Consider the following 27847-nt stretch of genomic DNA (forward strand, 5'->3'; position numbering starts at 1 on the left):
ATGGAAACTAATTCAGAAGAAGATAAAATTTTGAGACCATCCTATGTAGCTGGCATAGAGCTTCCAGAAAGAACAGGACTGGTAAATGTGGAAGACATAAAAACAAATCTCTCTGATGAGTTTAGTTTGGTTTCTTCAAGCTCAGACATGAGCCGGGTAAGAAAGCTTCAATATTAAAATTAATTGGATCTTGTGAAAGAAACTTCATTCTTTTCTTGGTAAGAAGAATTAGCATCTTAAAGAGGAGATGACAGTCATCTCTTCTGTGCCTTTAGACTGTGCGTAGGCTAGACCAAGATGTGTGGTGTTGCTTTGATACCTTATGGGGTGCACCAGTCTCAGTGGGTGAAGCTGACGTCGCTTCAGAGAAGCAGAGTGATGGAAGACTTGTGCTTATAGTTGGCCTGAATGCAGAACATGAGTGTACTGCAGTATTATTTGTTTTGAAACTCTAGGCTCTCACAAGGAAGTTTAGCAGGGGCCAAAGCACTTGTGAAAACAGAGTGAAATATTCGTGCTTCCCGTGTCATCAAATGAGTCTGTTACAACAGGCTGATGAAAAGAATGCTGTCTAAATGTGCTAATCATCAAAGAGAGGATCTAGTCAGATTTGTAACTTCCAGCTCTTTCAATTTTAGAGGTCTAGTTTGGAGCCTAGGGGACACATACAAGTTTGCCTGCGCATTAAGCCCTTTACAGCACTGGAAAGAGCAAATGGATCTCAGGTACGACATTTACTTAATCTTAACGCTAAAAACAAACAACAAAAAAAACCCAAGCTACCAAACAAAAGAAAACAAACAACCCTTAATGTATACTTGTTTACTTTTCCCCTTATGATGATCTTTTAAAACACTTTTGATGCCTGCATTACTTGTGCTTCCTTTTAATAGGGGTGTGTTTCACTTGAGGACTCAACAAGCGTTATACTGAAACCCCCTAAGAGCTCCTGGAGTCGACCGACTGAGAAAACTGCAGGACAGGCGATACAGAAATTCACCTTTTCACGAGTAAATGAATTTTCTTTAAATGCCTCTAAGTTATTTGTGGAAGATGTTGCTTGTCTTCTGTTACTTAAGATAGAACCAACAAGTTTCTCTTAAGAATTCCCTGTATGATTATAAGCGTGTATCTGACTCCTACAAGTATGTAAGGACTGCTTAAACAAGCTAAAGAGATTAACCAGCTTCTTGATAACGTTCAGGTGTTTGGACCTGAAGCAACTCAAGAAGAATTCTTTGAAGGTGCAGTGAAGCAGCCAGTGCTAGACTTCCTAGAAGGATGTAATCGCCTTGTTTTTACGTATGGCATTACAAATGCTGGGAAAACCTACACATTCCAAGGTAAGAGTAGAAAAGTTTTTTCCTTGAATTAGTTTATTAAAGCAGGATTTACTTCAGATTATTTCAGAGAGGGGAGGAAGCCTGGAAAACAGTTGAAAACTTGCATATTTGTTGAATGTGGGATTTTGCTGTGTTTTCTTTTCCCCCTTCTCTTATGGCTAAGCTGATGCAGTATATCTTGGCTGCTTTCAAGTGATGCCCTGTAATGTCTAAGGAATGGGTTGTGTTTCACTAGTAACACTGCAAACGCTGCTTCAGACTGTAACTGGCCTCTAAATTCTTTGTGTGTGCCTTGAGATTCAAATCCGTTATCTTCGTCTTCATTTACTTTGTACGTTGCTCATGATAATTACTGGGGCCTTTCTTTTGCTTACAGGGACAGAAGATGATGTTGGTATTTTGCCAAGGACGATGGATATGTTGTTTAAAACTATTGGAGGAAGGCTATACACCAAAATGGATCTGAAACCTATTCGGTGGCGAGATTACATAAAACTGACTGAAGACCAAGTGAGAGAAGAAACTGCTCTTAAAAATTCCTTGCTTCGTCTGACAAAAGAGGTAGGAGACCACTTCATAAAGAAACGATGAGTACATGCGTCTTGAGAGAGCTCAGTGTGATCCTGTGCATTGTGTGATGAAAGAGGCTTGTGTGTTCTCACGCAGTTGTTTATTCATCTTTCTGTTCCTGTCGACAAAGAATGAAGCATCTTCTTAGTGGCATGCCACACCATAGTGGGGTATTTCAGTTGTGGAGTTAGGTTGATCTTATTGAGGAGTTAGTTAAGTGTGCGTCAAAGGCAGGTGGCAGTCAGATTCTTTCTGAATAACTTTGAGAGCCCAGGCACGTGTTAAGTCTGGCTGCAATGATCTGTAAGTATGGCGGGGGGAAACAACACCTGTCTTCTACATGTGCATGAACCAAAGCTCTGTTCCAGGTTTAGTGAGGGTGTGGAAAGAAAATGCAGTGAACGGCTGTATGCTGATCTTAACTCTCTAATGGAGTAGGATGAGATGTGATCATGTGCTAGAGGTGCCTCCTCTGGTTTCAAGAGCCATGTTTGTAGGTAGAAAACTTGACCTGATAAACTGACTAGGTGCAAGCTTTGCTGCCTACCCAAAGCCAGGTCTGTGTGTTGTGTAGATGAAAATTTCTCCGTTTTTCTTCTTAAGCATACTGTGTCTGGTATGTGAGACTCCTTGTCTTCACTTTGGTAGATGGGAATTTCTTTCTACTTTTGTGCTTTAATAGGAAAAAAAAAAATACCACTCAGAATCTGTAGCCAGGGAACTGATTATGCGTCTGTGAACATCATAAGTTCTGGATGTTGGGAACCATTTTATATTATTAAGCAGTTTGGACAAAGAAAATAGTATATTTACAAAGTTTAGAGTTAATTTCAGTTGTGTAAGACTTTGACAGCCTGTGTTAAGAAGCAATGAGGTGCTTGCCTACACTAAATGATCAAGTATTCTACCTTAACTTTAGTTTCCAAGAATTGACCTAATAAGCCATAAGATATGGAAGTCCTGAATTATGAAAATGACAAAAAGAAAAATACTTCAGGAACCCTAGTTTGATGAAATCAAGGGTAATATGCAGACTACAACCGGGCTGTTGAAAATCATTCTGTTAAGTAACTCCTTCCAGTTTGGGATTCTCCTCCATTTTTTCTTTTTTCCCCCTGTATCGGCGAGCTGTAGTATGTTGTAGTAAAGGAAATGCCAGGAATGAGTAGTAAGGTAAAAACACAGAAATGTATGAGTGCAGTGAACCAATCATAGTGTACAGCCAGGATTTTGGCGTTGGCATATTGAAGCTATGCTGTATTGCTTTCTGGGAGGGCCATATATCTGTATTTTAAAAAAAGAAAAAAACAAAACAAACAAACAAACAAAAAAAAAAACCCAAAACCAAACAGGTAACAGGTGGTGTGTTAGTGCTGTACTTCAATAATAAATCCAGAAGTCTCTCTTTTCTTTTGTAGGTAGAACATCGCAATAGCACTAACGGCAAAGCACCGGCTGATTCTAAGGGTATGTTTTGTATTAAACAATGCAGAAGCTTTTCTAACTGCTAAGGTCAAGAACTGGCTCCTTGCTAATGTTAATAATAAAAGGATTATTTGGCTTTTATTTGTGATGGATTGGAATAATGGGCAGGACATCTGGGCAGAAAACAGAAGGGATGAAGTGGTTAGGAGACTACTTGGACGTCTAGCATAACCTGGTGTTAAGCATGAGGTGTAAGTAAAACGAAGAGAAAGAGAATGGCTTGTGATAAAATTCCTAGTGATATTCTGACAGGCTTTTAGGGCATTTAAGAACTGCCTAAATAGTAAGTTTCCCTAAAAAGTCAGAGCGAGGCTTCTCTACCAGTTCAAGTCTCTATATTGTAAAGCCTTTGAAGAGTTCAGAATATTTCTAACCCAACTAGACGCGTTAGATTAGGTTTTGGAAGTGAAAAAGCAAGCTCTCAAGTGGATGTGTCTTTGCAAAGGTGTAGGGCAAGCATATGACTTCCAGATGGTCTGTGTGTGTATGGGAGGAGGGGGATGTCCGTGGTTTTTGCCTGGGAAGAGTTTTCTTTAATTAACAAGGCTGCTGTAATCTTAGTCGTTACTTATTTTTAAATGCAATTAGTTTTGCTGTCTCTAGATTGACTTGTAATATTTTCTACTTTGCAGGTGTAGGAAATCTCTCAAAAGGATCAGAACAATCTAGCAGATTATCTCTAGATAATTTCTCAAAGTTCTCTGTTTGGGTTTCATTTTTTGAGATTTACAATGAATGTTTTTATGATTTACTGGCTCCTATGTCAGATGACAGGAAAAAGAAGACACTTCGCCTTGCTCCAGACATCAAGGGATATTCTTACGTGAAAGGTAACTGGAGTGCTTTGCAAATCACCATGCTTGTCATGGAAAAGTGCTATTTCTGTAATAATGTTTCTTCTGAGATAGAAAACTCTTAAATGTGTTCAGTTTAGCTCTAGAAATGTCTGCTTGAATGCAGAGGCATACTGTGTCTTGCCCTTTTCCATGGGAGGAAGAACCTTAGTCTTATCTCTCATCAGCTTATCGTGTGTCTGAAGCAGACTTAATACAGTATTTTCTTGTGTTGACTAAGTGTATTATTCTTTGTTTGTATACCTCATTTCTTGTTCACTTTTCCTTCTGCTAGTGAAGCTCCCAAAGTCACTTTTCCTTCTTTTGAAAGGTCTGCAGTGGGTTCAGGTCTCTGATTGTGAAGAAGCTTTTGGACTTTTTAAACTGGGACAGAAACACCGGAGTTTTGCAAGCACAAAGCTGAATGCTTGCTCCAGCCGAAGGTGGGAGACTTTGTCTGAGGTTGGGTATAAGATGGTGTGGGGAAGAGGGATAAGTGAAAATACTGCCTGTGGCTTTTGTAGGGCAGAAGGCTTTAAAGAGGCTTGATATCGAGTGTTCCATTAGATATCCTGTAACTGCATGTGATTCTAGTGCTTGAAACAAGATGGATTAGTCCTTCAAGCAGATAAGCGTGTACAAAAGCCAATTGTTTTATCAAAAACTCTCAGCAGAATAACTAAGCCTTCTTCTGTCTAAGTACTGGTGTTTTGGGGGAGGGAAGAAAAGCAAAAAAAGCTGAGAAAAAAGTCTCTTTAAAAGGCTTACTGCATCCAGTAGAATTATGAAGTTAATTGAATCTCAAGTAGATCCAGCAGCGTTTTGACTAGATGTTGTAGATTTGTAAAAATACATGTATTTCTGTCCTTTCTTCATTTCTCCTTACTGGTTTTAAATTTCTCCTTTTAGCCACAGTATATTTACCATCAAGTTACTAAAAATTGAAGACCTTGAAATGCCACGAGTGACACGAGTCAATGAGTAAGTTCAGAGCAAAGGTCCCTTCTTCTTTTGGGGTGAAATTGTCAGTTGTTTTCAGTGTTGGTGTATTGATACTAGGCTACGTACTCAGTGTTCCCTGATGGAGCCTCGTGTATGAGCGGTGGTTCCCCATTTCCTATCGTCATACGGTACTAAACCATCCAGTTGCAGTGCTGTTCTGCATCTTGTGCCCCCTGTTCAGCACAATGTTCCTCTATCCTGCTCCACTCGACTTCTGAACTAACGTTAAGTCCTCAGAAAGAAGCGCATGGCAGAAAAATGGAAGCTTTGTTGAAGAAGCGTTTGGCAGGAAGTAGCGTGCAGCTTCGCTAGGAAAGCAACATTAAAAAGCATGGGAGGGTTCAAGAAATTCTTCCGTTGGGAGGAGTGGTTGTGTTAGAAATGAAAATAATCAGGGCACGTTCCGAGGCAAGAAAACTTAATTTTCCTTATCTGCCTTCAGGTTATCCCTGTGTGATCTTGCTGGTTCAGAAAGGTATACCAAGACGCGCAACGAAGGTGATAGGCTGAAAGAGAGTGGAAATATCAATACGTCTCTCCTGACTCTAAGCAAGTGTATCAGTGCACTCAGGATCAGTCAGCAGTCAAAGTAAGTCCTTGTACTAACTGGAAACCAGGTGTGGATTTCAGGTATTGCGTGCAACGTTTAAGCTATTGTCTAAAATGCAGAGTACAAAGCTAAGGCATGAGTGAAAAGTACACGTAGACTTCTGCAGTTGTGTGAAGCCTTGTTGATCTAACAAAGTGGTCTATAAACTTGCCGGCTTTGTTTATTTTTTACTTTTGATTTTTTTAAGTAAACCTTTGAGTTCTGAATCTTTGAACGTGTTATCGTGGACTTAAGCAACTTAACATTGTTTCTTCTGGCCTTGCCTTCTCAAAGAAATCCTGGGATAAGATAGACAGTTTCTCTTCACTATTTTCTCTACAATAATGCAGACAGAAGAGAAGCCTACCTGCTATTTTTGCCTGCGGTTGGGCTCTAAGTGAGTGCAGGCAGAACTTTCTGTGTTTTAAAAGGATGTAGTATTTATTTACAGTCACAGCTGGATGCAACCGCTCAGGAGCAGCTTTCTCTGTAGATTCTCACTTGAAGATGTCTTTCTCCCACACAGATTAAGTGTGCTCTGTGCTTGGGGAATGCCATTGTGTGCTTGAAGAAATTCTCTTATTTGCTAACACTCTGCCTGGTAGCCTACTCAAATTCTGTTGTGCTTTAAAGAAGATGAAAATAGGCCTAGCTAGAGGTTTAGTCTCTCGTCGGTCCTTCCTTTGTAGGTAAGAAGGGTGCCTTTAAAGTTAGCAGCTTCTTGAAGAGCTGTGATGTGTTCAGAACTGTTTTATGTTCTGGTCCTGATCACTTGACATCTGAACAATTCAGAAGAAATGTACTGAAGCTTAATCACTTATCATATTGATAGATGACTTTGATAGTCATTTTCTTAACACGACTCTTGTTTAGCACTCCTGCAGTAGAGCTGCTTATGGGTCGTGTGTGTGTTGTGACAGCAGTGTAACTATCTGAAGCTTTCTTGCACTATTTGCAGAATTCAGTAGCTGTCAAGAGTGCAGTGGGCAACCTCACCAGGGAGGTGAGGTTTTCGTACAAGTAGAAACTGTTTTCTGAGAAGTAGATAGGCCGTTTTTGCAAAGATGGTAAGGGAAAGAGAAAGGAGAGAGAGAATTGAAGGTAATGTGAGGCCGTGTGACCTAACATAGGCTAAATGTTGGACGTACTTTTTGTTTTAAATATTCTTGTGCGATGTCCAAGAAGATAAAGGCTGCGTAGTAGCTGGAACAACCACACAACCTGTCTGCAGACTAGCAAAAAGCGATAGCATTAAAAACAGCCCACAACCCAAAATGATGTAAGGAGTTCTGCCGCTATTAATATGCTGTCTTCCGCTTGGATAGCTCGTACACTGAACTGAAGTTGTTAACTTGTGGTAATGGGCTTTGCTGTGGTTTTTGTCTCCAAAGGGTGCAGCAGCACATACCGTTTCGGGAGAGTAAGTTGACGCACTTTCTTCAGGGATTCTTCAGTGGAAAAGGGAAGATACACATGTTAGTAAACATCAGCCAGAGTGCTTCAGCCTATGATGAAACGTTCAACGTGCTGAGGTTCTCAGCTCTTGCACAAAAAGTGAGTGTGCTGTAGTCTCTCCTGGGGTTGTTGTGTTTCTTTGGGGTGTGAGGGCGGAAGCCCTTCTCTTCTGAGAATCTTATTCCTAAAAGGTTTTCAGCCTAACAAGAAGCAACTTGTCATATCGGGAGGAAATTCTCCACTATTTACTTAATTTTTCTCTCTTCCCAAAATATGATCCCACCCAGGAAAGCCAATCCAGCTAGCCCATACGTGTTGTAATTTTGACTCTTGTTCAGGTCAAGCCCTGACAATATAAATGGAGCAGCAAAGAGTTTGAAAGGCTGTGTTATGGCCGTAAGAGGCTTCAGTGGGGAAGCGGAGGTTAGTCAGAATGGGTAGGAATGAGAGTCATGATATAAGGCTGAGGAAGTTAAACTGTCCGATCAGTGCTGCAGGCTTGATGGAAGTGTTTGAAGCGTTGGCAGTTTGTTGTCTGAAGAGTGACTGGTGGATGTGTGCCCTCGGATTGTGGCCGTATCTAAGGAGGTTAAGTGGGAAAGTCGAAGGAGCAGCCTACGAGGGTGATGTGGTTGTGCAAGACAAAGACCTGAAAAGATGATGTCCAGTTGCATTGCGTGCAACTGGAAACTGAAAGCAAAAGCAGAAACCTGTGGCTTCGTGAAGTGGCAGTTCTTGCACGTTGTTTGGCTAGTGATAGTCTTGAGACTAAGGGGAGGATTGGAGTCTGCAGTAATTCCTTTCTACTTTCTTGAAAACTGGTTGAAGTAGTGACCAAACAAAGGCTATAGGCCAAGGGAGTAGTAAGCTCCGGAGAGGAAATGACAGCAGGTCCCTCTTGGAAGTACTAGTCAAGGTTGAAGGAATACTGATGGCTTTGTTCTTTTATTTCCTGGGCAGGTTGTAGTAACGGATGCATCTGTTCCTCCTCGTGATGAGTCATTTGGCCAGAACTCAGCCAGTGGATCATCAATGCCTTTTTGCTCTAAAATGACCGTCCCAAGGAGAAGCACTGGATTTCTGTGGGACCAGACCCTAGAAGATGTAGTGGAAGATGATGACTATGAGATGGAGCAAGAACATAAGAAGTCAGGAGAAGAAACAGTGCTGAAATACGAAGAAAATAAAGTTCTGGTAGGGAAAGAAGAATATTCAGTAAGTGCCCGGACTGCTTTAAGAATTAGTGCATCCCTGAGGCTTGTAACAACATCCTTCTTTTCTTCCATCTCCCTCCTCTTCGTTCTGAGCACCCTTTCTGTCCCTAAATTCAATGTTAAGAACTAAGTGGAATCTCAGAATCACAGAATGGCCAGGGTTGGAAGGGACCTCAAGGATCATGGATCTCCAACCCCCCTGCCGCATGCAGGGCCACCAACCTCCCCATTCAATACCAGACTAGGCTGCCCAGGGCTCCATCCAATCTGGCCTTGAACACCTCTGGGAGGGGGTACCCATAATCTCTCTGGGCAGCCTGTTCCAGCACCTCACCACTTCCTCTGTGAAGAACTCCCTCCTGACATCCAACTTAAATCTTCCCTCCCTCAACTTAAAACCATTTGCCCTTGTCCTGCTGTTGTCTGTCCTTTCAAAGAGTTATTTCCCCTCCTGTCTGTGGATGAATTTGGAATGACTCTGACTTAGTGTCTTGTGTGGGGAAGCTGTGTGAAATGTGTCCAAATTGAAATAGAGCATTGAGGCATGCAGATGTGTTATTATTTTCTTGTGGTCAGTACATAGCAAGAATACAGATATTTTATTCTCTTTTAGGACCTTGCTTTGCTTCTTTTAAAAGTTACTTCTAGATAGGGCAAAGAGGCAGGAACAGAAGGCTTGAGAATATTTTGGTAGCATTTAATTAGTATTATCTCTCCCATCACCCCCTTCCCCCTCCCACCCCCACCCCACCAAAAAAAAAGGGCATCTGCAAAGTAACAGCTGAATTCTATATGAATTATCTGCTTTAGATTTCTTGGCAAATGACTTATCTGAGCAAGCCTGTAAGTTATTGAGCTAGGACCAAATGTGAAGGCTTCTGTTTATGAATAAGTTAATAAAAGAAGTGGGAGGTCATTTTCAAATAGAGTGAAGGGAGAAAACTCAGTTCTAGGGAAAACATTGAAAAACTTAATACCAAACCAAACATTGGAAACCATGAAAAACTTAATAGTGCTGTTATCCTAGGCACTGCTGAATCTTGTGGAAGACTTGAAGAACAAACTTATTGCTGAGAAGAAGGACAAGTTACTGCTGGAACTGAAAATTCGTGATGAAGTGGCCCAAGAATTTACCCGATATTTTGCTCAGCAGGAAACAGAGTTCAAGTAAGTTAGCTTTAAACGCTCTTAAAGTTATTGGTTGAAAAGGAAAGGTGAGGGTGTATTCCCGTGTTGCTGAGAGTTGGATTGGATGAAAGAATAGTCTATTATTCTGCTGGACTTGCTCTTTTACTCTTACTTGGTCTCTGGTAAGAAATCAATGTCTACCTGGACGGTGGATTTTAGGAGAAATACAGCGTAGGAAAGGCTTTGATTTGGAGGCTGAGGAGAGGAGGGTATCTTTACTGACTGCTCTCTTAGTGGCAAACAGAATTTTTCTGGCTTGAGGAGCTCAGGAAGAAGTCTTCTAGTAAACATTTGCATCTGTTGTCACCTGCTGCTGCTCTCCCTCACCTCCATCAGGTCTTGGGGAGTGGGGAAATACATTTCTTTGTCAGTGTAGCAGTAATATTCTGTGTATTATTCTGTGGTGCCGAAATAGAGAAACATCTTTGTTTTCAAGAAACTGCGCTAATAACGTAGCGGTTGAGATGGGTTGGCTTTTAGCTGACGTATGTTCTGTCTTTTGTTCTACAGAGAATGCCTTTCCCAGGAACGAGAACGGCTTGAAGAAAATTCTGAAAAGCGCCTTGAAATTTTGAAGGAACTTGTAAGTGGTTATGCTGACAACCCAGGCGAAGAGAAACTAAAGAATCTGCCTCGCAGCGAACAAGCTGAACCCCTGGTATTTTTTCGTTCTTGCTTTTTCTTAAATATTTTCCTTTTTACTAGTTTAGTGGTATGGGCACGTCTTAGGGAGCTGAAAGGCTGGTCACAAGGAAAGGCAGGCTGTGTTGCTGTATGATGAGCAAGATGCATCTATTCTTCATCTAGTACGAATGGTTGCTGAGCCTTTCAGAAAGCTTTGGGAATTTGACGGCTTTTCTTTGTGTTTCTGCAACAGAAAACGAAAAATGACCCTGTGTTCGAGGAAAAAGGGAATCCTAGCTTACAGGTTAAATTTGCAGGAGTTGTATCTGTGGTAATATAAAAAAGGAGTGTGATAGTGGGTCGTCAAATACTATAAAATATAATAGCTGTTGCTAGATTGCCAATTCATATCTCCCACTCCCCGCGCCCCCCAATACAACTCTCTGTTAAGTTGCATGTGAACTTGCAAGGTGGGCTTTGAAGCTGGAATTAAAAACTGTTTAGGTGGTTGACTTCACAGTGGCTATCCAAACTATCTGTAGAAGTAACAGCTATTGCGTAGGTAGCTATCCACCAACTGTAACTGACAAGAAATTGTGTTCCAGGGTGGAGAACATAGCGCAGTGCGTGACACCTGTGCTGATCTTGAGGGCATTCTTGATTCTCTGCAGCGTGATGTTATGGATATTAAAAAGCAAGCTGTGGCAGCACATAGTTACATTGCATCCCTAGAGGATCCACAGGAAGCTATTGGTCGGCTTGAGGAGCAGCTGGAAAAAGCTGGCTTTGAGCTCATGAAGGCCAAGGAAGAGCTGACAGAGAAAAACACCAAACTACTTAAAACTGAGGAAGAGCTGAGACAGAAGAACAAAGGTGAGTTGTGTGATGCCATGGGTAGAAGAAAGAAATAGTTCACTAATCCGAAGTAGACATAAGCAATTTGAGCTGGAAGTAGAGGAGATGTTCTACGTTTGGAGCCATCGCCTGTATATAATACAAAGCCTGTGTGCAATATGAAGTGATTGTTTGTTCTGTGCATGTGTTCAGGTTGAACAATTGCACGGTTCTTGGTTATTTCATGTTTTTTCCGCTTAAGCTGCAGCTAGCAGGCTGAAGCTTTCAGAAGTATGGGGTTAAATGTCCCTGTGTAGATTTTGCTGTTGTACTGTAATCCCTGCTCTTCTTTACTTCTTGCTGATGCAACCTTTTCATTCCAACAAATACAACTTTTGAAACACTCCTATAAGTGCAGGCCACGTGCAAATGAATTAATTTCTTCAAATCTACTCCAACATCAGAATGTCTGGGAACATCTGGGGTTACTGAGTAAACTACCTATTGGCTACTTATTAATGCCAGTTTTTCTGTGTGTTACAGACTTTGAAATGCAGGTGATTCAATTGGATGAGTCTGTTGAGCAACTGAAAGAAGCAACCGAGGTAACTTTATCACGAAAATCCTGTGTAGGATTATTTGTTTAAAACCAAGTTGTGGTAGCTTAAAATGCTGTTCCAGTAGGCTCCAGGAGTAGCTTTCTCACCAAGTTTAGCGAAACTGAACTTGCGTTTAAAATGCATTGTGCAATTCGGCTACTTAACACTGCATTAGAAGCTGATGACTGAACTATTTTTTTATTTTGTTTCCAAGAGAATGAATGTGCAAAACGAAAGGATTCAAGTGCTAACAGATGTCGTGGTGCAGAAAGATGCCATTATTACAAAGCTACAAGACTTGAGATCTCATTTAGAAGAAAAAGTGAAGGACTATGTGAGTTTTGCCCATCTCACTATCTTTACACCGAAACAACCCATCCCAAACCCTATGCTTGTAATGCATTCACTTCTGTAAAAGTGATTTTCTGTACGAAGCTGTTGCTGTTTGAAATTGTAAACAATTCAGGTTAATCTGAAGATAGTTGTTGTTAACGCAAGCAAGAAAAATATCAGTGTGTTCCACCAACTGCTACCTGACGCTCCTACATCAAAGGAAGAGCAGCAGTAGGAGTATATTGAGCGGAGTTTGAAGTATGAGTGGATGGCCAGGATACCTCTACATTCTATGCAGTTAATAGAGCTCTCCTGACTAATGTACTGCAAGCTACTGAGTATGTGAAGAGTAGCTTGGCTAGAAGTGTGTGTGCATACCACTTCTGGTGGCTTTTCTTCATTTTCTACCTTGATGTGTGGTAGCCTGAAGTAGCTCTGAAAGCATTTATAGTTAATTCTGTCACTCTGGTAAACTCCTCTGGATTGTGTGCAAGTCTTTTGCTTTGTAACCTGCTAGGCTCTTGCTCTCCCTTGTGTACTGCACCGAGTATTGTGCTCGTCCTTATCTGAAGGTGTACCTGTTCTTGCTGTTGCTGGGATTTGTAACTGACATCTTTAGGGTCCCTGGATAAACGTTGCAGCTGTGTAGTTTTGTGAAAATGTTTGCCTACAGAAGATTACTGTGCGTTAAGTGGTCCTTTTGTTCAGCTTCAATGTAACTGGTCTTATATCAATACAGGAAAAGACTATAACTACATTTAAAACAAAGCTGGCAAATGAGAACTCTAATAAAGCTAGTGAAAGCAGCCGATTCAAGGGACGTGCGGAAAGTGAGTTGGAAGTGGGCAGAAAGCGCTGTTTTGAAGATAAGCCTCCTGTGGAAGAGCCACCTCCAAAGAAAGGTACAGTTTCTTCCATCGCTGAGCCAGGGGTCTTCCAAAAAACCAAATTGATTCCTATTCTGGAATGGAAGCAAAAGGTTGTGAAGCGCAACCTTATGGTATGAGGAGAAAATCCCGTGTTATTCTGTAAATAGAAGTAACTGTAATGTAAATATCCCTTTTGCAGAAGGTCCTATGCTGTTCATTTCTGAATGCTTAAAATAAAAGCTTTCTGCACTATTTATTTCCTTTTTGCTGCTTTTTCCTCATCCACGGCTTAGCTGTAGTCCCTTCCTTTCTTGCCTTTCTCTTGCGAAATATGTGCAAGAGAGGAAAGCCATGCCTTGTTTGTATGAGAATGCTTCTCTTGGATGATTTCCCTCTGCCATCTTTAGGATCCAGTATTTATGCCAAATAATGTGACCACTGAATGGTATCACGCATATTCGTATTACCAGAGACAGAGGAAGGGAAATAGAGCTGATGTGGACTTTGTCGTACTTCCAGTTGTAGTAGGCTTGTTATAATCATATGACTGAAGCTCTCATTTAAAAAGTTAATGGTAGTACTCTTCCAGCTAGGAATTAAAATGGATAACTGATACTCACAAGGTCAGCCTTGAGTTTTCTGTGAAGAAATACTGACTATTCAATCATGTTGGATGTTGTTTTTTTTAATTTGTATTATAAGTGTCCAATTACTGTTTAATATATTTTCTTTAACTGTATTAAATATACACAATGTAACAGTGAGCACAGGTGTGTTGTGCTGATTCTCTTATAGAATTTAGTTAATCCTAGTAGCGTGAGCAAAATTTCATTAGAGACGATAGGTTATCTTGGTTTGAAGTTCAGGGTATTTACACCATTCACTGAGCTTTCGGTCCCGTTTCCCACGTTTTGGGATCATGCTTTTTCCTTACTTGGTGCATAAGGAGCTTCTAGACTAAACATCACATACCTTCTTGCAGTCTTACTTCTCTTGCTTTAGTGTTTGCTTGTACATTTCAGCACAAAGCATTTAGATTACTTCTAAGTCTTCCAACGGAGGATTTTACTCGCCTTTGCTAGAGGTGCTGGGAGCAATTTAAACCCAAAACCTGGTTTGGGATTGAAGATGCCACTGCTGTTGCTTCAGAACGACTTCTAAATCACTTGGGGGCCGTCTGTGGAACTTGTTGGATTGGTTAAGAGGCCGTTTCCATGCAATCCACGTGTATCTGTGTGTAATGCTGGCTGTGTGTGGATGCTACAAAGTTCTGCTTTTCTGTGGTTGTAGTAATAGCGGGACTCTACAAAATTTCTGTGGGATATATTGTGCTGTCACAATCCCTAGTCATTTAAGTCTTGACTTATTTTTTAAATGCTGAAGCAAAGTATGCATATTACTTAATGGACGTAGCTGGATTCTAAAGCAAGGAAGAAGTACAGCAGGAGTCACTTCTGATAGGAAGAAAATGCATGTAATTTTAGTTAGTGCTCACTAGCTAAGGAAAAACCAGCCCCAAGCTAATGCACTGTTTATGGAAACTTGAGTCTGCAAATGTGTACCTTTTTCTGAGCAAGCTTTCTATGCAAAAAAATAGTAGGTGTGGACAGAAGTAGGAATCCCCATAAGTTGTTCAGAGACCAACTGAAAAAAAGGAGACAGCAGATACCCACACTGAAGTGATCAACTTGTCCCGGATTTTATCTTTTTAAAGTAAGAGCACCAGGAGTTTAAATGAAACTTCTCAGAGAACTGTCTAATACCTCTTAGATGTAGGTGGATTCTTAGCTGTTTTCTAGGGATTGCTGAAGCAGGGAAGGTGGAAGCAATATAGCTGAATTATCTACTTCGTTCCCATGTTTCTTAAAACTCACCACGTGTTCTACTAGTGTGCAGTGGAAGGTTGGAGTAGTGCCACGGTAAAAGCGTTCTTGCGGACTGAAAGCTTTTTGCTGCAAACTATGTCTAGAAGTCTGAGGCACGTGATTACGAGTTCAGAGGGCTTTAACTCCATTTGTACTTTCAAATACCACGAGATGTGAGGGTATGGCTTTCATGTTAAGACAGTTTTTCATTTAGTAGTTGATACTTGGTATTGTGAACTACTACCTAGTATTGATTTTCATCAACGTGAGCTGCATTCCTTTTCTTTGTGTGGTGTTTTTTTTCCAGTTGTTGTGAAGGAGAGAAAGAAAAAGAGCACTCTAGAGCAAAAGAGAATTGAACACGTGACGCAGAAGTGCTCTGCGTACCATATGGAAGTACTAGCACTGAGGGAAAGAACGGAAACCTTGGAACGTCACTTAGCTGTGCTTGAAGAGCATTGCAGGAGAGAAGAAAATAAAAAAGAAGGTCTCAGTAAGCAGGTCACAAGCCTGAGTATTAAGCTCTCTTTTTCTGAAGAAACAGCTGCTGACCTCTGTGAACAACTTCGGCAGTGTCAAGCTGAGTATCGGGAAATTGCTTCTGAGCTGGATGAACAGAGATCTGTAAATATGGGGCTAGAAGAAAAAAATGTTCAACTAAATAACATCATAGAAGTTGCCAAACAAAACATAATTGATAAAGTGTCACAAGTAAAAGCAGTGCAGACCAAATTAGGTGACTTATACAAACGTCACTTAGAGTCCTACGCTATCGATACTGACTTAGTCAATGTAGAGGATTCCTCAGGCTCTGAGGAAGATGAACCAGAGAGATCTCAAATTAGTTCTGCATGCCTTCAGTCACAGGCTTCTTCTCTGTCAGATCTTGCACAGGACCGCTCCTTTGACCACGGTCTTGAAAGGATTTGGGAAGCATGCAAAAGTATTATTGATGTTTCCTCACAAAAAAGTCAGCGGATCGAAGCACTGCTTCAAGATGTTGAAAGCCTAAGGAAGGGACTGAAAGATGCTGAGAATTGTAATAATCGACTTGACATGAAGCTAAGCGAGGTTACAAATCCAGATAGTCAGAAAGAAGATCTTATGAATCAGTTACAAGAGCAAGTAGAAAAGAAAACCTGGGACTTTGAAAAAAAGGCTGCGGAAGATCACAGAGTAATTGCACAATTTGAGGAGGAAGTTGCCAACTGTGAGGTAAAAATAAGAGAGCTTGAATGTCTCCTGGAAGCTTTCAGAGCAAAGGAAGGCAGCGTGACAAAACTCGAAGAGTTACTTAAGGAAAAGGAATCCATTATTGTAAATCTAGGAACAGTTATGGCAGCTCTGCAGGAGAAGTCTGCTAATGAAGACACAAAGGTTGAAGAGCTAAATAATGAAAAAGCAAATCTGATGGAAGAAGTTGTGCAGCTGAAAAACAGCTTGGAGCTGATGAAGCACTCTCTTTGGGAAAAGGAAAAGAGTGAAAAGGAGAAAATGCAAACTATAGAATCGTAAGTAACTCCTGAGATAACTTACAGCCCTTTGAGAACGAGCTAGAGTTAAAACTCGTTCTTGTGAACATCCCTTTGACTTAATGCTTTTGCATGTTTATCAGTAGCCAAGCTACTACTTTAGGATGCTTTGGTATGCTACTTGAGTTCAAAGGGAATACAGGAGCGTGCAAGGAAGCAAAGAATAACTTGGGGATTTCTGGTGGTTTTGTTGTACATCCCTCAGAACAGAATCTGAAGTATCTGTAGCTTCAGAATCTGATTATGAGAGGCAAGCTGAAATTTGAAAGTAATTGTTTAAATCTTGTCACTGGTCTAGATAGATCTAAGATTCTATTTACAAGTAGAAACCAGCAGGCAGGGCCTGGATTAAGCCACAAATGCTGTTTCCATGAGATGCGTACAGTAATGTTCTTTGTCTCTTTATTTTTAACATAAGGCTTAAAAAGGCTGTTGCTGAGAGCTCTGTCCTTGTGCGGAATTTGAAAAAAGATTTGCAGAGGAAAGAAGAAGAATATGCAGACTTAAAAGACAAACTTCCTGATGCCAAGAAACAAATTCTGCAAATACAAAGCGAGGTTTGTAGTCAAGTTTCTTCTAGAAGATTGTGCTTGGCTTTCTGTTGTTAGAACTTGTTTGCTCAAACCTTACCTACGAAGCTTAAAAATGTGTCACGCTGGTGGGGCAAGCAGCAACGCTTAGTGAATGTTGCCGTTGAAGCTGTAGAGGAGACCAGAAGTCAAGACATGGTTTCATAAAGATAACGAACAGAGGAAAGTAAACTTTGTTGGTAGTCTTGAATAATGTTTGTGAAAAGAATGGCTAATTGGCTTCTGGAGGGGGACTTGTGGTGATCTTTGTAGTAACAGCAGCCTTGCCTCTGGTATTTGTGGCAACTCCAAAACCTCAAACCTGACTCCTGTGAAAAGTGCTGATAACTGGGAAGAAAAATGGTATTTACCTGATGAGAAATAGACTGATTTCCAGAGGCTCTTTAATATTAAGTTTGGGTTTTTTTCTTTATTTTCATCTTAATGATATTAATGATTATAATTTAGTCATTAAGCGGGAAGGTATTTTACAACCGATTTTACTGGAACTTAGTTGGAAATATTATGGGAAGTGTTTAGGGTGGAAAACTGTGAGGCATAAAAATGGTTTTAGGTAACTTGGTTTACAGAAGTCTTAAAATAACTGTGTGCTTTACTTATGTTACAGGTGTCGTCATTGCGTTCTTCGGAGAAATCTCTGAGGAACAGAATTGATGAACTTGAAAAGATTAAAAAACAGTTCAGTGAAGAGCTGGATGTCAAAAGGCTTACTATCCAGCAACTTAGACAGGTACATGACTTTTATTAAAATTTCCTTGCTCATAATTTTCTTTTTTTAAACGAATGATGCGAGTATTCCAAGCACAGGAAAAAGCGTACAGAAATTGGGGTAAAATGAAAGTAGCCAACTGAAATTAGTGATAGACCATGAAAGGTGTTCAAATAATTTGTCATTGCAGAGCGCTGGCAGATTGCTTTAAATACAATAAGCTGCATAGTAAATACATGTTTAATAGCTGCATATAACCTGATTCTGATGAGTGACAACTCTGTATGTTAATCGAAATGTCTCATCTCAAACCCTTCTTATCAGCTAGAATGCTTATTTGTACTTTATGAAAAAATGACTGATTGTAGGCTGTCTTAAAAATTCTGCTTGTTTCTACTGTGTATGCTTTTCTCTCAATGTGAAATATAGGAGCTGTTGAATAACGAGAAGTTGGAAGAAGTCACCAGACAATATGAGAAAATACGTGAAGGTCAGCCATTATTTTTCCTCTCTCTCCATCTCTCTCTCTCTCTCTCTATCTATCTATCTCTGTGTAGTATCCATGTCAATGTTGTCACATCACTAATGACTTTGGCGAGTCTTACACTTTTATATTTTAAAACATGATTTGAGAAACTCCAAACTAGATGTTTAATAGTTACGCACTGCTTTAAATGTTACTGTATGACTATTATCAAGTAAACTTGAAAGTAAAGCAACAGATTTGGGAGAAGTCTCCAAGAAAGTGCAGATTTGCAGTGCTTTTTAAAAAGTCTGCTGCTCATGTGCTGTTTTAGTTGACCTTCTGAAGTAAACTCAACCTCTGAAATGTCAAGTTCTGCAATAACAGATTCTGTAGGCTGTAGGATGATCTTAGAGCAGCTGAACTACAGTCATTCTCTCATGTAATAAACTCCATATTCTGATTGTCCCTAGCACTAGAATTCTCACCTAAAACAAGTTGGTAAGAGTCACTTAAGAACTCTGTTTGTATCTGTATGTGAATATTTCAATAGAGATGCTCTGTTTCTTTCAAGAGAGCTTTTGGTCATGGGGGAACCTCGACTTGAAAACTCCTCGGGAGAGGATAACGGGAACTAATAGGGAGTTCATCTGTAAATTTTCAAACCTCCAGATCTGTGTGCAAAAGAAAAAACAATTGAAGCTATGAAGATGACATTAGAAGAACAAGAAGAGACTCAGCTTGAACAAGATCAAGTGCTTGAAGCTCAAATAGAAGAGAACGAAAGATTAGCTTCAGGTAATCTTTCAGTGGAAAGGGAGCAGTGATGCATAAGTGCTTTAGATGTATTGTGATAGCCACTTCCATTTTCATTTGGTTTGGGCATTAATGTTCCATAGTGAACAACAAATTTCTACTTGTTAAAAGCTTCTGCTATTTCTTTGTTCTACAGCAGGCAAAACCTAAGTGGCTTTAGTAAAAAGTCATTAATGTGGTGTTTCAAATACACATTTGAAACGATAAGGTGTCTAACCTCATTTTGTGTATTGAGTAGAACTGGAGACGTGGAAACATAGATGCAGAGAACTGCAGAACCAGAGCAATAGTGACCGGCAGCAAAAGGACAGGGAAGGGGAAGAGGCAAACGTGAATGAAAACCATACAGAATTAATAAAGCTGCAAAAAGAGCTGAAGGTAACTTCACTTTAAAGTTGTAACTTCAACTTAGGAGACTACTTATAACATGATAAAGTAAACTGTTACATTGATGAAGAAAACTTCCTGTACAACCTGCAGTGCAGTGTGCAATAAGGACCAGGTACAGCTAGGAGTATTAACTCAAAGCAAATTATAACTTAACATACATTTGTCCAACCTTTTTTCTATTAGTTGCTTGGGCAATTTGTATAAGCTATCCAAATCAGCACCTAACTTTATCGCCAGGAAGCCTTTTTTTGTTGTGCTGAGGGTCTAATTTTAATTGGCCTTGATTAAAAGAATTTTTCTTTTTTTTCAAGTAGTTTCTCAGATGCTCTATGCTATATGTGAGTGTGTCTGACAGTAAGGTTGATTGCGACAGAAAAGGAGATAAAGTTGTTGTGGATTGGAGTGAAGTTCTTGAGTACACATGGACTATTCCTACAGCGTAAATTGTGTTACGTTTCTTTGTCTTTCAACCCCAAAGGAGGTGCAAGTTATCTACATCTCCTGCAAGGCAGCATAAAATATTAGACACTTTTAAGTTAAAATAGTTTTTCATGCAGTGACTTTCGGTGTAAGTTCTGTAATGCTTGTGAGAACATTTATAAAGAGAAAAAGTTGTTCTGTGGAGTCCCTCCAGTCTGAATAAGAAATACTGAAAAATATTATTATTAAATGGAAAAGAACTGATGAGTATGCAATACATGCACTGGGAACATTCTGTAGTAAAAACTGCTAATGTTTCTATGATCTTGTAGAAACAAGTCTATTTAATGACGTCCTGGCTTTTAAGACTTTTATTCCTTAATCACTTAGTTTTTCATTTCTGATTCCTTTGAAATAGACAGGTGAGGCCAAGTATCAAACTGATAGAAAGAAGTGGCTGGAGGAAAAAGAAGGACTCCTGAATCAGGTAAAAGAAGCTGAGAATCTTCGCAACAGAGAAATGAAGAAGTTTGCTGAGGACCGACAACGGCACGGAAAGCAACAAGCAGAAATTGTAAGTGACGAGGTCTTGGCAGAGTCATCCAGAGTCTGTAGTCTGGGGACAACTTCACGCCAAGTACTAACAGTATGGGCACGTAAGAGTAGCTTGTCCAAGTCCCCTTGCTTTCTTATGAAGCCCGTATGAGAACTGCTTGATTTGGAAAAGGGAGGAATAGGAGGGTCACAAAAAGACAAAGCTTTCCTAACTACGTATGTAGTTAGGAAAATGTAACATATGTGGGACTTAAATAAGAAAATTACAGTTGAAAAATAAATTACTGCTTAATGAGTCTAAGAAAACATTTTGAACAGTAGGATTTGTTTGTTTTCTTTTCTGGAACACAGAAGGCCTCTAAGCCTTTAGAAGGAAGAAAAAGGCAATGGAGTTTCGAAAGGAACCCCACAAACTTCTCTCCAGATACTGAATAAAACTGCTGGGTCAATCTGCTCCCTTTTTTTTGCTCCCTTATCACTTTCCAAGAAGTGACTGATAACAAAGTGGTTGCTTGAGCTGTTCACTGAGCTGTTGTCATGTAACTTCTCAAACATGTACATCTGTATGGTGCACAAAACCTTTTTTGCATCCGGAAGTAGTTAGTCCTGACTTTCTGGACCTGCAAGCAGCACAGAGGATGTGAGGAGACTGGTACTGTTAGTAATCACTAAATGAGCAAACCGAAGTGGAGGTTCTTAAATAATACCAATGATAATTTTTCACAAGGAGAGTAACAGAGATTGTCTAATAGAAGCATGGTTTTGCTTCTGTAGTTTGTAGTGCAATAGTTCCAGAGCTCCCGTGGATCTTGAAGAGATCGTACATTTACTAAGACTGTAAAACAGTGCTACCTACCAAACTGTAAGAACACTTCCGTGTGTGCTAGTGCTGTTCATCGATAATCTTTTCTTTGTTTAGGCAAGACTTGTTGCCCAGCTGGAGGAAAAGGACAGCAATCTTCAAAAGTGGCGTGAAGAGAGAGATCAGTTAGTAGAAGCTTTGGAAGTGCAGCTCAAAACGTTGGCTGCTAATGCCGTGCAAAGAGAGAGAGAAATAGCAGAACTGAAACGATCGGCCTTAAAGGATTCAAGCAAGGTCAGCTCTCTTTTCTTCCTGCCTGATTGGCTACCCATAAATTCTGCAAAACGCTATGCCAGCTCTTTGTATTTTGGGTGTAGTTCTGTTCTTAAACACTGTCGTATTGACATCGTGTGCAGTGCAGCTAACCAAAAAAGCACCAGATTTGACTTCCGTTCTTCAGAAACAGCATTTCTGTTAGTGCTAGAGTTTCAAAATTTTTAGTAGTTCAAATAAACGGACGTCAGTTTGATGCTTTTGATCCTAAGGTTAGTCTGGACGTCTGTAACTTTTTCCCATACTTCACAGCGTTTCTTGGTCCCAAGCTAGGCTCAATACTTGGTCAGATAGTAGTTCTGTCTCAGGTTTCTTACTTTCTTTGTTTTCTCTGAGCTAGTATCTACAATGGCATGAAAAGACGGAAGGAGATGGGAAGAGAGATGCAGGGAAGCATCAAAGGCAGAGGGGGAATGATCTCTGGAAGTTGCCTTTTTTATTTCACTGTCCAGCTTTAAATCAGGACAGCCAATCTAAGCAGTAGCATGGAACTTCAGAAGCTAAACAGAAGACTAATTGAGTTGTGCTTTTTTGAGAATGTTTGGATATCTCCTTCTGTGGGATGGGAGCCGCGCTCATAGCAAAACTTCCCCTACAAGGGCTGACAATTCTCACAGTACAGAGGTCTTTGTGAACAAATAAAAACCCTTTTTATTCTTGTATCTTAAGAGAAAGGCTGAAGCACAAGAGTAGAAGAAAAGAAAAGAATTCAATACATATTGTAATACATCTTCCCAGGCAATAAGGTGACTACTGCACTTGTAGCAGTGACCATACAGAACCATGCAATGTTATTGTTCTTGATTAGCTTACTGTCTTAGCCTGCAATTCTGAAACGGTTGCTACTAAGTAACTGCAGTGCTGCTTGTGTGTGTTAGCTCCTTTTGCCAATCCTGCAACTCAGCAATTTTTACGGTGTTTATTAGGATAATGAAACTGTGATAGAAGAGTTAAGAAAAGAACTGGCTGACAAAGATGACTTTATAAAGGAATTAAAACAACGCATCAACCACAATAGCCCCCAGGCTTTGTCAGAAGTACCTTTACTTGAAGAAAGACAAGGTAGAATGGATCGTTCTGTAAATGAAAAGGTATGATTATATTTACAGAAAATATGTACTCAAAGTCTTGTTCCCCCCTTTTTGTTCTGCTGTTTTCCTAGAGATACTGGAAATCTCCCAGGAGTTAGAATCACTTTTCTTAACATAGAGTCCTTTAACGACATATTCAGTGATGAGTGTTGGTTCTTTCTGTCTTCCACTCAGGCATGTGCTCTCATCCTCTCAGAAGCATTTTATTTACTGGAACTCCACCTCTGTATATATGCAATGGAACTTTTCCGTTCAATTTTCCATGTGTTCATGTGTGGACACTAAAGATTAGGCAGAGGTTTAGTCTCTGGCATTCTAACATAGCAGCTGTGAGCGTGCGGAGAGCATGGGTTGAATGGATGACAAGACGACCAGCATTACAGATTTTGTCCCTAAGTAACATCTGACTTGGTCTCTTTTGGAGGTAGAGTACTGAATGAGGCTGTTGGAGAGACCCAGTAGGGTGAATCTGAAGATCACACGATGAATGGATGTTACTACCTTCACAGATTTGTGCTGTGAAGGTCAACTTACTTGTTCATGTGGTGTCTGAGCTTGAGATTTTACGCTGGAAACTTTAGAAAACTCAAAGTATTTTGGAGGTGTGCTGCACAGCTTGATCTTCACTGATTTTAAATGTTTACAGGCTGTGAAAAAAGAAAGCAAAACTAAAAACGGAGATGAAGAAAGTATTCCAGGAAGACGTGAAGCTAAAGGGAATTATTCATCAACTCGACGTCCTAGCTGTGTCACTTCATTAAACGAATCTGAGGTTAGTATGCGACTTCAAATCTGAAAATGTGGTAGTTGTACTGATCTTGATAAAGAATGAGTAGGAAAAGGTCTCGAGTTCTCTACACAATTCTCAAGCTTTGTTTATCCCTTTCAAGGTGATCAGATCATCTGTTTTCATAGCCTTTGGTAGGAATAAAAGCTGTTGAAACCATTGTGTGATGAATTCCTCTTATTTGCAGTTGAAAACTTTCCTCTCGTTGATGCTTATGACGTGGCTCATGATTACATGAGTCACCTGGAAAGCAATTTACAGAGCCACTGAAATGGGCACAGCGAATGGAACTTGTTTTCTTCCCCTGCAGGATTTCTAACTTTGCCAGCTTTCGTAAAGTAGCAGTTCTATGTATTCATGGCAGTAGTAGCAGCCATCTGCCATTTCCTGATGTCCCCAGCAGCCCGTCTTCCATGTTCTGTTCAACATCTGAACTTGCTTTTGATATGCTAGCTACTAGCTGAATTCCTGCCATAGAGAAGGAGGAGTCCACGTGATCACAGCTCTGACTCTGTTGTTCCTGCCGAGAAAAACAGGGTTGGGTGGATCTCTGCAACTCTAGTGTAGAAGAGGAAGGGCAAACTGCCTAAAACTAAGCTGGACGATAATAAGGCACTTGCGTCAAAAGCTTCTGTTCCTGCCCAGTTCTGCAGCAGCAGAGTTGAGATGAAGAAGATCATGTCAGTTAATTGTAGAAAGAGAATGGTTGTCTGTGCCCTTGAGAAAAATGAGCTGTAAAGCATCAGGCTCAATGTAACATGGAAAACTTTTTCTGTTACCTTAGATTGGAAACAATAATTTTAATTGTAACAGGTTCTGGGAAAGAAGGGCTAAACTCTGCTGTAACTGAAATAGACTGCTTCTTCTGTTAGAAGTGTTCTGTAAGCTAACAGCTGGGATACTGCAGGTTTGCATATCCTTCTCCAGATGCATGATAGTTTTTGATCTCATGGCTTCCCTAACACTTGCACTTAAAATTTCTCTGTGCTATCAGGAGCATTTGGAAACTGACCTCCACTCTTCTGAAGCATCCACAGAAAATGGAAAAACTGGTTGTTTCCCAAAACCAGAGGTGGAGATCCAACTGCCAACTCTGCAACCTGATAAGATGGAGATTAAGCAGCGCGACAGCATGTTACCTGCAAGGGTGAAAATGCCTAGGACAAGAAAGAAGAGAAAAAGTGATGACATGGATGAGGTATGACCTACACCAAACAGAAAACGAAATATCTGATGCCTTTCTACCGTTCCTCGTTTAAGCTTTAAAAAATGCTACTTCTATCTCAGGAAAGTGGTTGAATCATTTAATTGATGAACCTTGGCGTGGGGAGTCCAAGCTTTAATGAAACTAAACTACTAGCCAAGCTGGGTGATAATGATTTAAGAGAAGGGAAAGACTTTATCTCAACTCCATTGTGAATTTTCTTTGAAAATCTGTAGACATCAGTCAGCTTTTCAGACTTCTTATACGTTTGCTTTCTATTTTGTCTGAAATATCTGAGTGTTTCCTCTGACTTGTCAACATGCAGTTTTGCTTCTTACGAGTCTTGGGGAGAACAAAGTCCACTCTGTATGGGGATGGCATCGCATCACAGGATGTCTAATACTGATATCTTAATAATGCTACCAACCCATTTGTGCACTTGAATGTTTATTTAGTATTTGATTCACATTGGAATTGTTACCGCTAGCAAATACCTCCCTATTACTGAATGCAATAGCGTTGAAAGTGTTTGCTTTTGTGATATACCTAATGAAAAGCGAATCTTTCCAAAAGAGTTGTGGCTAAAACTTGTCTTATTTTCCCAGGATTTTGTGATAAGTGAGAACTCGAAAAATGCAAAGTCTGCCATGGCTTGTAATTCACCCTCTACAAGTGACAAGAAAATGGTTGGTTTTTGTTCTAGTTTGGAAGCTAGTTTGGGACTTTCTGTCATTGTGTGGCCATTTGAAGGGAGTAAACATTCTTATGCAGCAGTGTCTTATCCTTATTTGTGTAGCTGAATGGGAATCTTAAACTCTTATGACCTCCTCCTATTAAATCCCATAAGCTTACCATAGAGCAAGTCGGTCTGTCCCAAGAGTGTACAATGGCTGGGCTGTAGTGTGAAATGATTTGGTGGAAAGGACATGGCAGACTGAATAGTTGGGAGGAGAAGCCTGAGCGTATTATCACGTGCTTCTGTAAGTGAAGCCCTTGTATTAAGCTGAGATTCATGTGATTTATATGCATGGGAATGATTAAAAAGAGATGTTTTAATGTCTTAGGAGTATCCTTGGCATGGTTAGAGTGTGAAGAGTAGGTTTTTCCCAATGTGTTGTCTTCTGTTTTGTATGTTTGTTTGTGTTTCTTATAGTTAGAGCAGCTTATGTAAGAAACATCTCCACAGCTTGGGATTTACTTTTAAAGAAACTACTGCTTCTTTAACAAATGTTAAGAAACTTATGCCTTGGAATTGCTGAGACTTTGACAACTCCCTAAAGGGTATAAAATTGTCTACGTTACTTGCAGTTGTAATATCATTAGCATAATAAACAGAGGTGTCAGTAGCAAAGCTCAAAATGTCGGCTTAAGATAACACTGACCTAAAATAAAGCTTAAACAATGCTCTTATTTCTTGTTCACGTGTCTGTTAAACAGAAACCCGGAAAAGAATACTTCCTAAGAAAGCGAGTGTGTACTTCCGGTAGAAGATTGACTAGCAGGAGTGATGGAACTCTACAAAAAGTTGGAGATTTTCTTCAAAGTACTCCTTCTATTATTCACTCTAAAGGTTGGTGTAGAACAAGTAAGATTTATTCCACCTTCTGTAGGCACTGCAGAATGGCTTGTTTCTGCTGTAGGCTATGAATGTATATATTCTTAGAGAACTTGTCTGCCATGTTACGTTGCTCTTCAACTTATGAAATAAATGCATTTGTTCATCTCTTCCGAGATTCATTACTACTTGAATGAAAATCTGCAAGTATGCAGAGGAAGTTGACTCCACCTTGTGCTTCTGTCAGCACAAAAGTTAGGCCTGTTGTTTAGCTCCTGCCGAAGTTCCTCACTTCCAGCGACTTCTGAGTCATGTTTGTTTTTCATACCCTTGATGGACCATTGCAATTTCTGAATATTTTAATTTAAACTTGATGTATCACTTATGAACCAAGTTTATAATGAAGCTTTTGGCATTTGTTGATATAAAGACTCACGAAATCCGTAAGTTGGTCACTTTATGAATCAAAACAAATTTCTTCTAGCCAAGAAGCTGATGGCAGCAGTAAGCTCCCCAAAATCTCCTAAACCAGAAAGTCTTGGAAAGGAGGAGTTGAAGCCAAAAAGATCCAAAAGGAAGCTGTATTCAGCTGACATTTCCTGCCCTCTAGATATACCTGCTTCTTGGGTGAGCGATTACACATTACTATTCTGTCCAATGTAATGCATTTCTGTAGTCTTGTCTCAACATAAACTACTCAGGAGTCCAACAGACTTGAAGATTTCATCTATTTGCAGGAGGAGGTTGAAAGTGCTGAGCTATTTCTTTGTTCGACCTAGTCATTCTTGTTGGTCTTCCTGCAGTTTTATTTTATTTTCTCTTTGAAGATCTCTGCATTTGGCTGCTGGCTTACAGCAGCCTATGTAGGGAATGTAGCAATCATGGAGACGTCTTCCAATTTGGAATCACAGTTACTTACAGTGTGTTGGGTTGGGATTATTCTACTGCAGCTATGCTTTTCTAAAGCACAACTTGAACAGCTCTTTAGGTATGCAGAAACTGCGTTATCCTGCCCAAGCCAACTTGTCAAGGATCTGAAGTGCCAGGACTTGATGCACCATTTCAGAAAGCAATTTTGTGACTCTGCCAGCAGCTATGGTGCTGAGAGTTCTTGCTCTGTTGGAGCCGCATCCTTTAATTATGTTAGAGTCCTTTTTCTGTTCAACATAGTGTTCATTTGCCCACACTGTAACATCCCACTGAATTTTCTGTTGATTTGATGGATGAGGGGGGCAGAAACCAAAATGGGTTTTGTTAGAGCACGAAGGAAATGAGACAATTTTTTCTCTCACTGTACTTCTGAGAGCATGGAACTGAACAGAGAAGTGAATTGCTGGGCAAGTCATAGCTACAGGGATTTAGGCTAGAAATGTTTTCTGAACACCCCATGTTTCACAAAACGTGCATTAGAATGCTCATTGGAAAATAAGCATTTTAAAGTGAATGCTGCCTTCGGGATTTCTTTGGGAGTGGGTATTTTTTAAAATAAACAGCATTTTGTACATTTGTCTTATTTGTTCCTTCTGATTAAGCTGCATTAAAACAATGTCTGTATCCTATAGATTTCTGTATCCTACAGAATCTCTGTATCCTATAGAATTCTGATTAAAAGATAATAAGCAAATGCCATTCTGAAATCCATTTAGGGGAAGAAATAGGTTTGCATGGGTCATTGTCAGTCTTGTGTAAAAAGATGAGTAACTTTTGAAATATTTTCTTCAGGTTTCTGTGGAACAGAACAAGAAGGAAAGCGACCATGTAATCATCAAGCGACGACTACGATCCAAAAAACGCTAA

At 40.1% G+C, this 27847-nt stretch overlaps 1 protein-coding gene across 1 annotated transcript; it reads left to right on the forward strand.

Moving 5' to 3' along the window:
• LOC306946810 (kinesin-like protein KIF20B) lies at positions 1-27847 on the forward strand (the record flags this gene model as incomplete). Its single annotated transcript, XM_079535911.1, has 33 exons — positions 1-156; positions 639-725; positions 894-1010; positions 1205-1343; positions 1720-1904; positions 3332-3380; positions 4031-4228; positions 4563-4674; positions 5141-5212; positions 5676-5822; positions 7214-7376; positions 8238-8492; positions 9519-9658; positions 10190-10337; positions 10909-11176; positions 11681-11742; positions 11951-12070; positions 12809-12971; positions 15111-16314; positions 16754-16892; positions 17533-17655; positions 18064-18124; positions 18770-18895; positions 19152-19291; positions 20142-20297; positions 21198-21374; positions 22340-22504; positions 23151-23276; positions 24286-24489; positions 25101-25181; positions 25933-26065; positions 26535-26677; positions 27773-27847. The coding sequence occupies 33 exons, from the start codon at positions 1-3 to the stop codon at positions 27845-27847; spliced, it is 5634 nt and encodes a 1877-aa protein (XP_079392037.1).

Source organism: Tetrao urogallus (assembly GCF_951394365.1).
Source record: "Tetrao urogallus genome assembly, chromosome: 5".
Classification (NCBI taxonomy): domain Eukaryota; kingdom Metazoa; phylum Chordata; class Aves; order Galliformes; family Phasianidae; genus Tetrao; species Tetrao urogallus.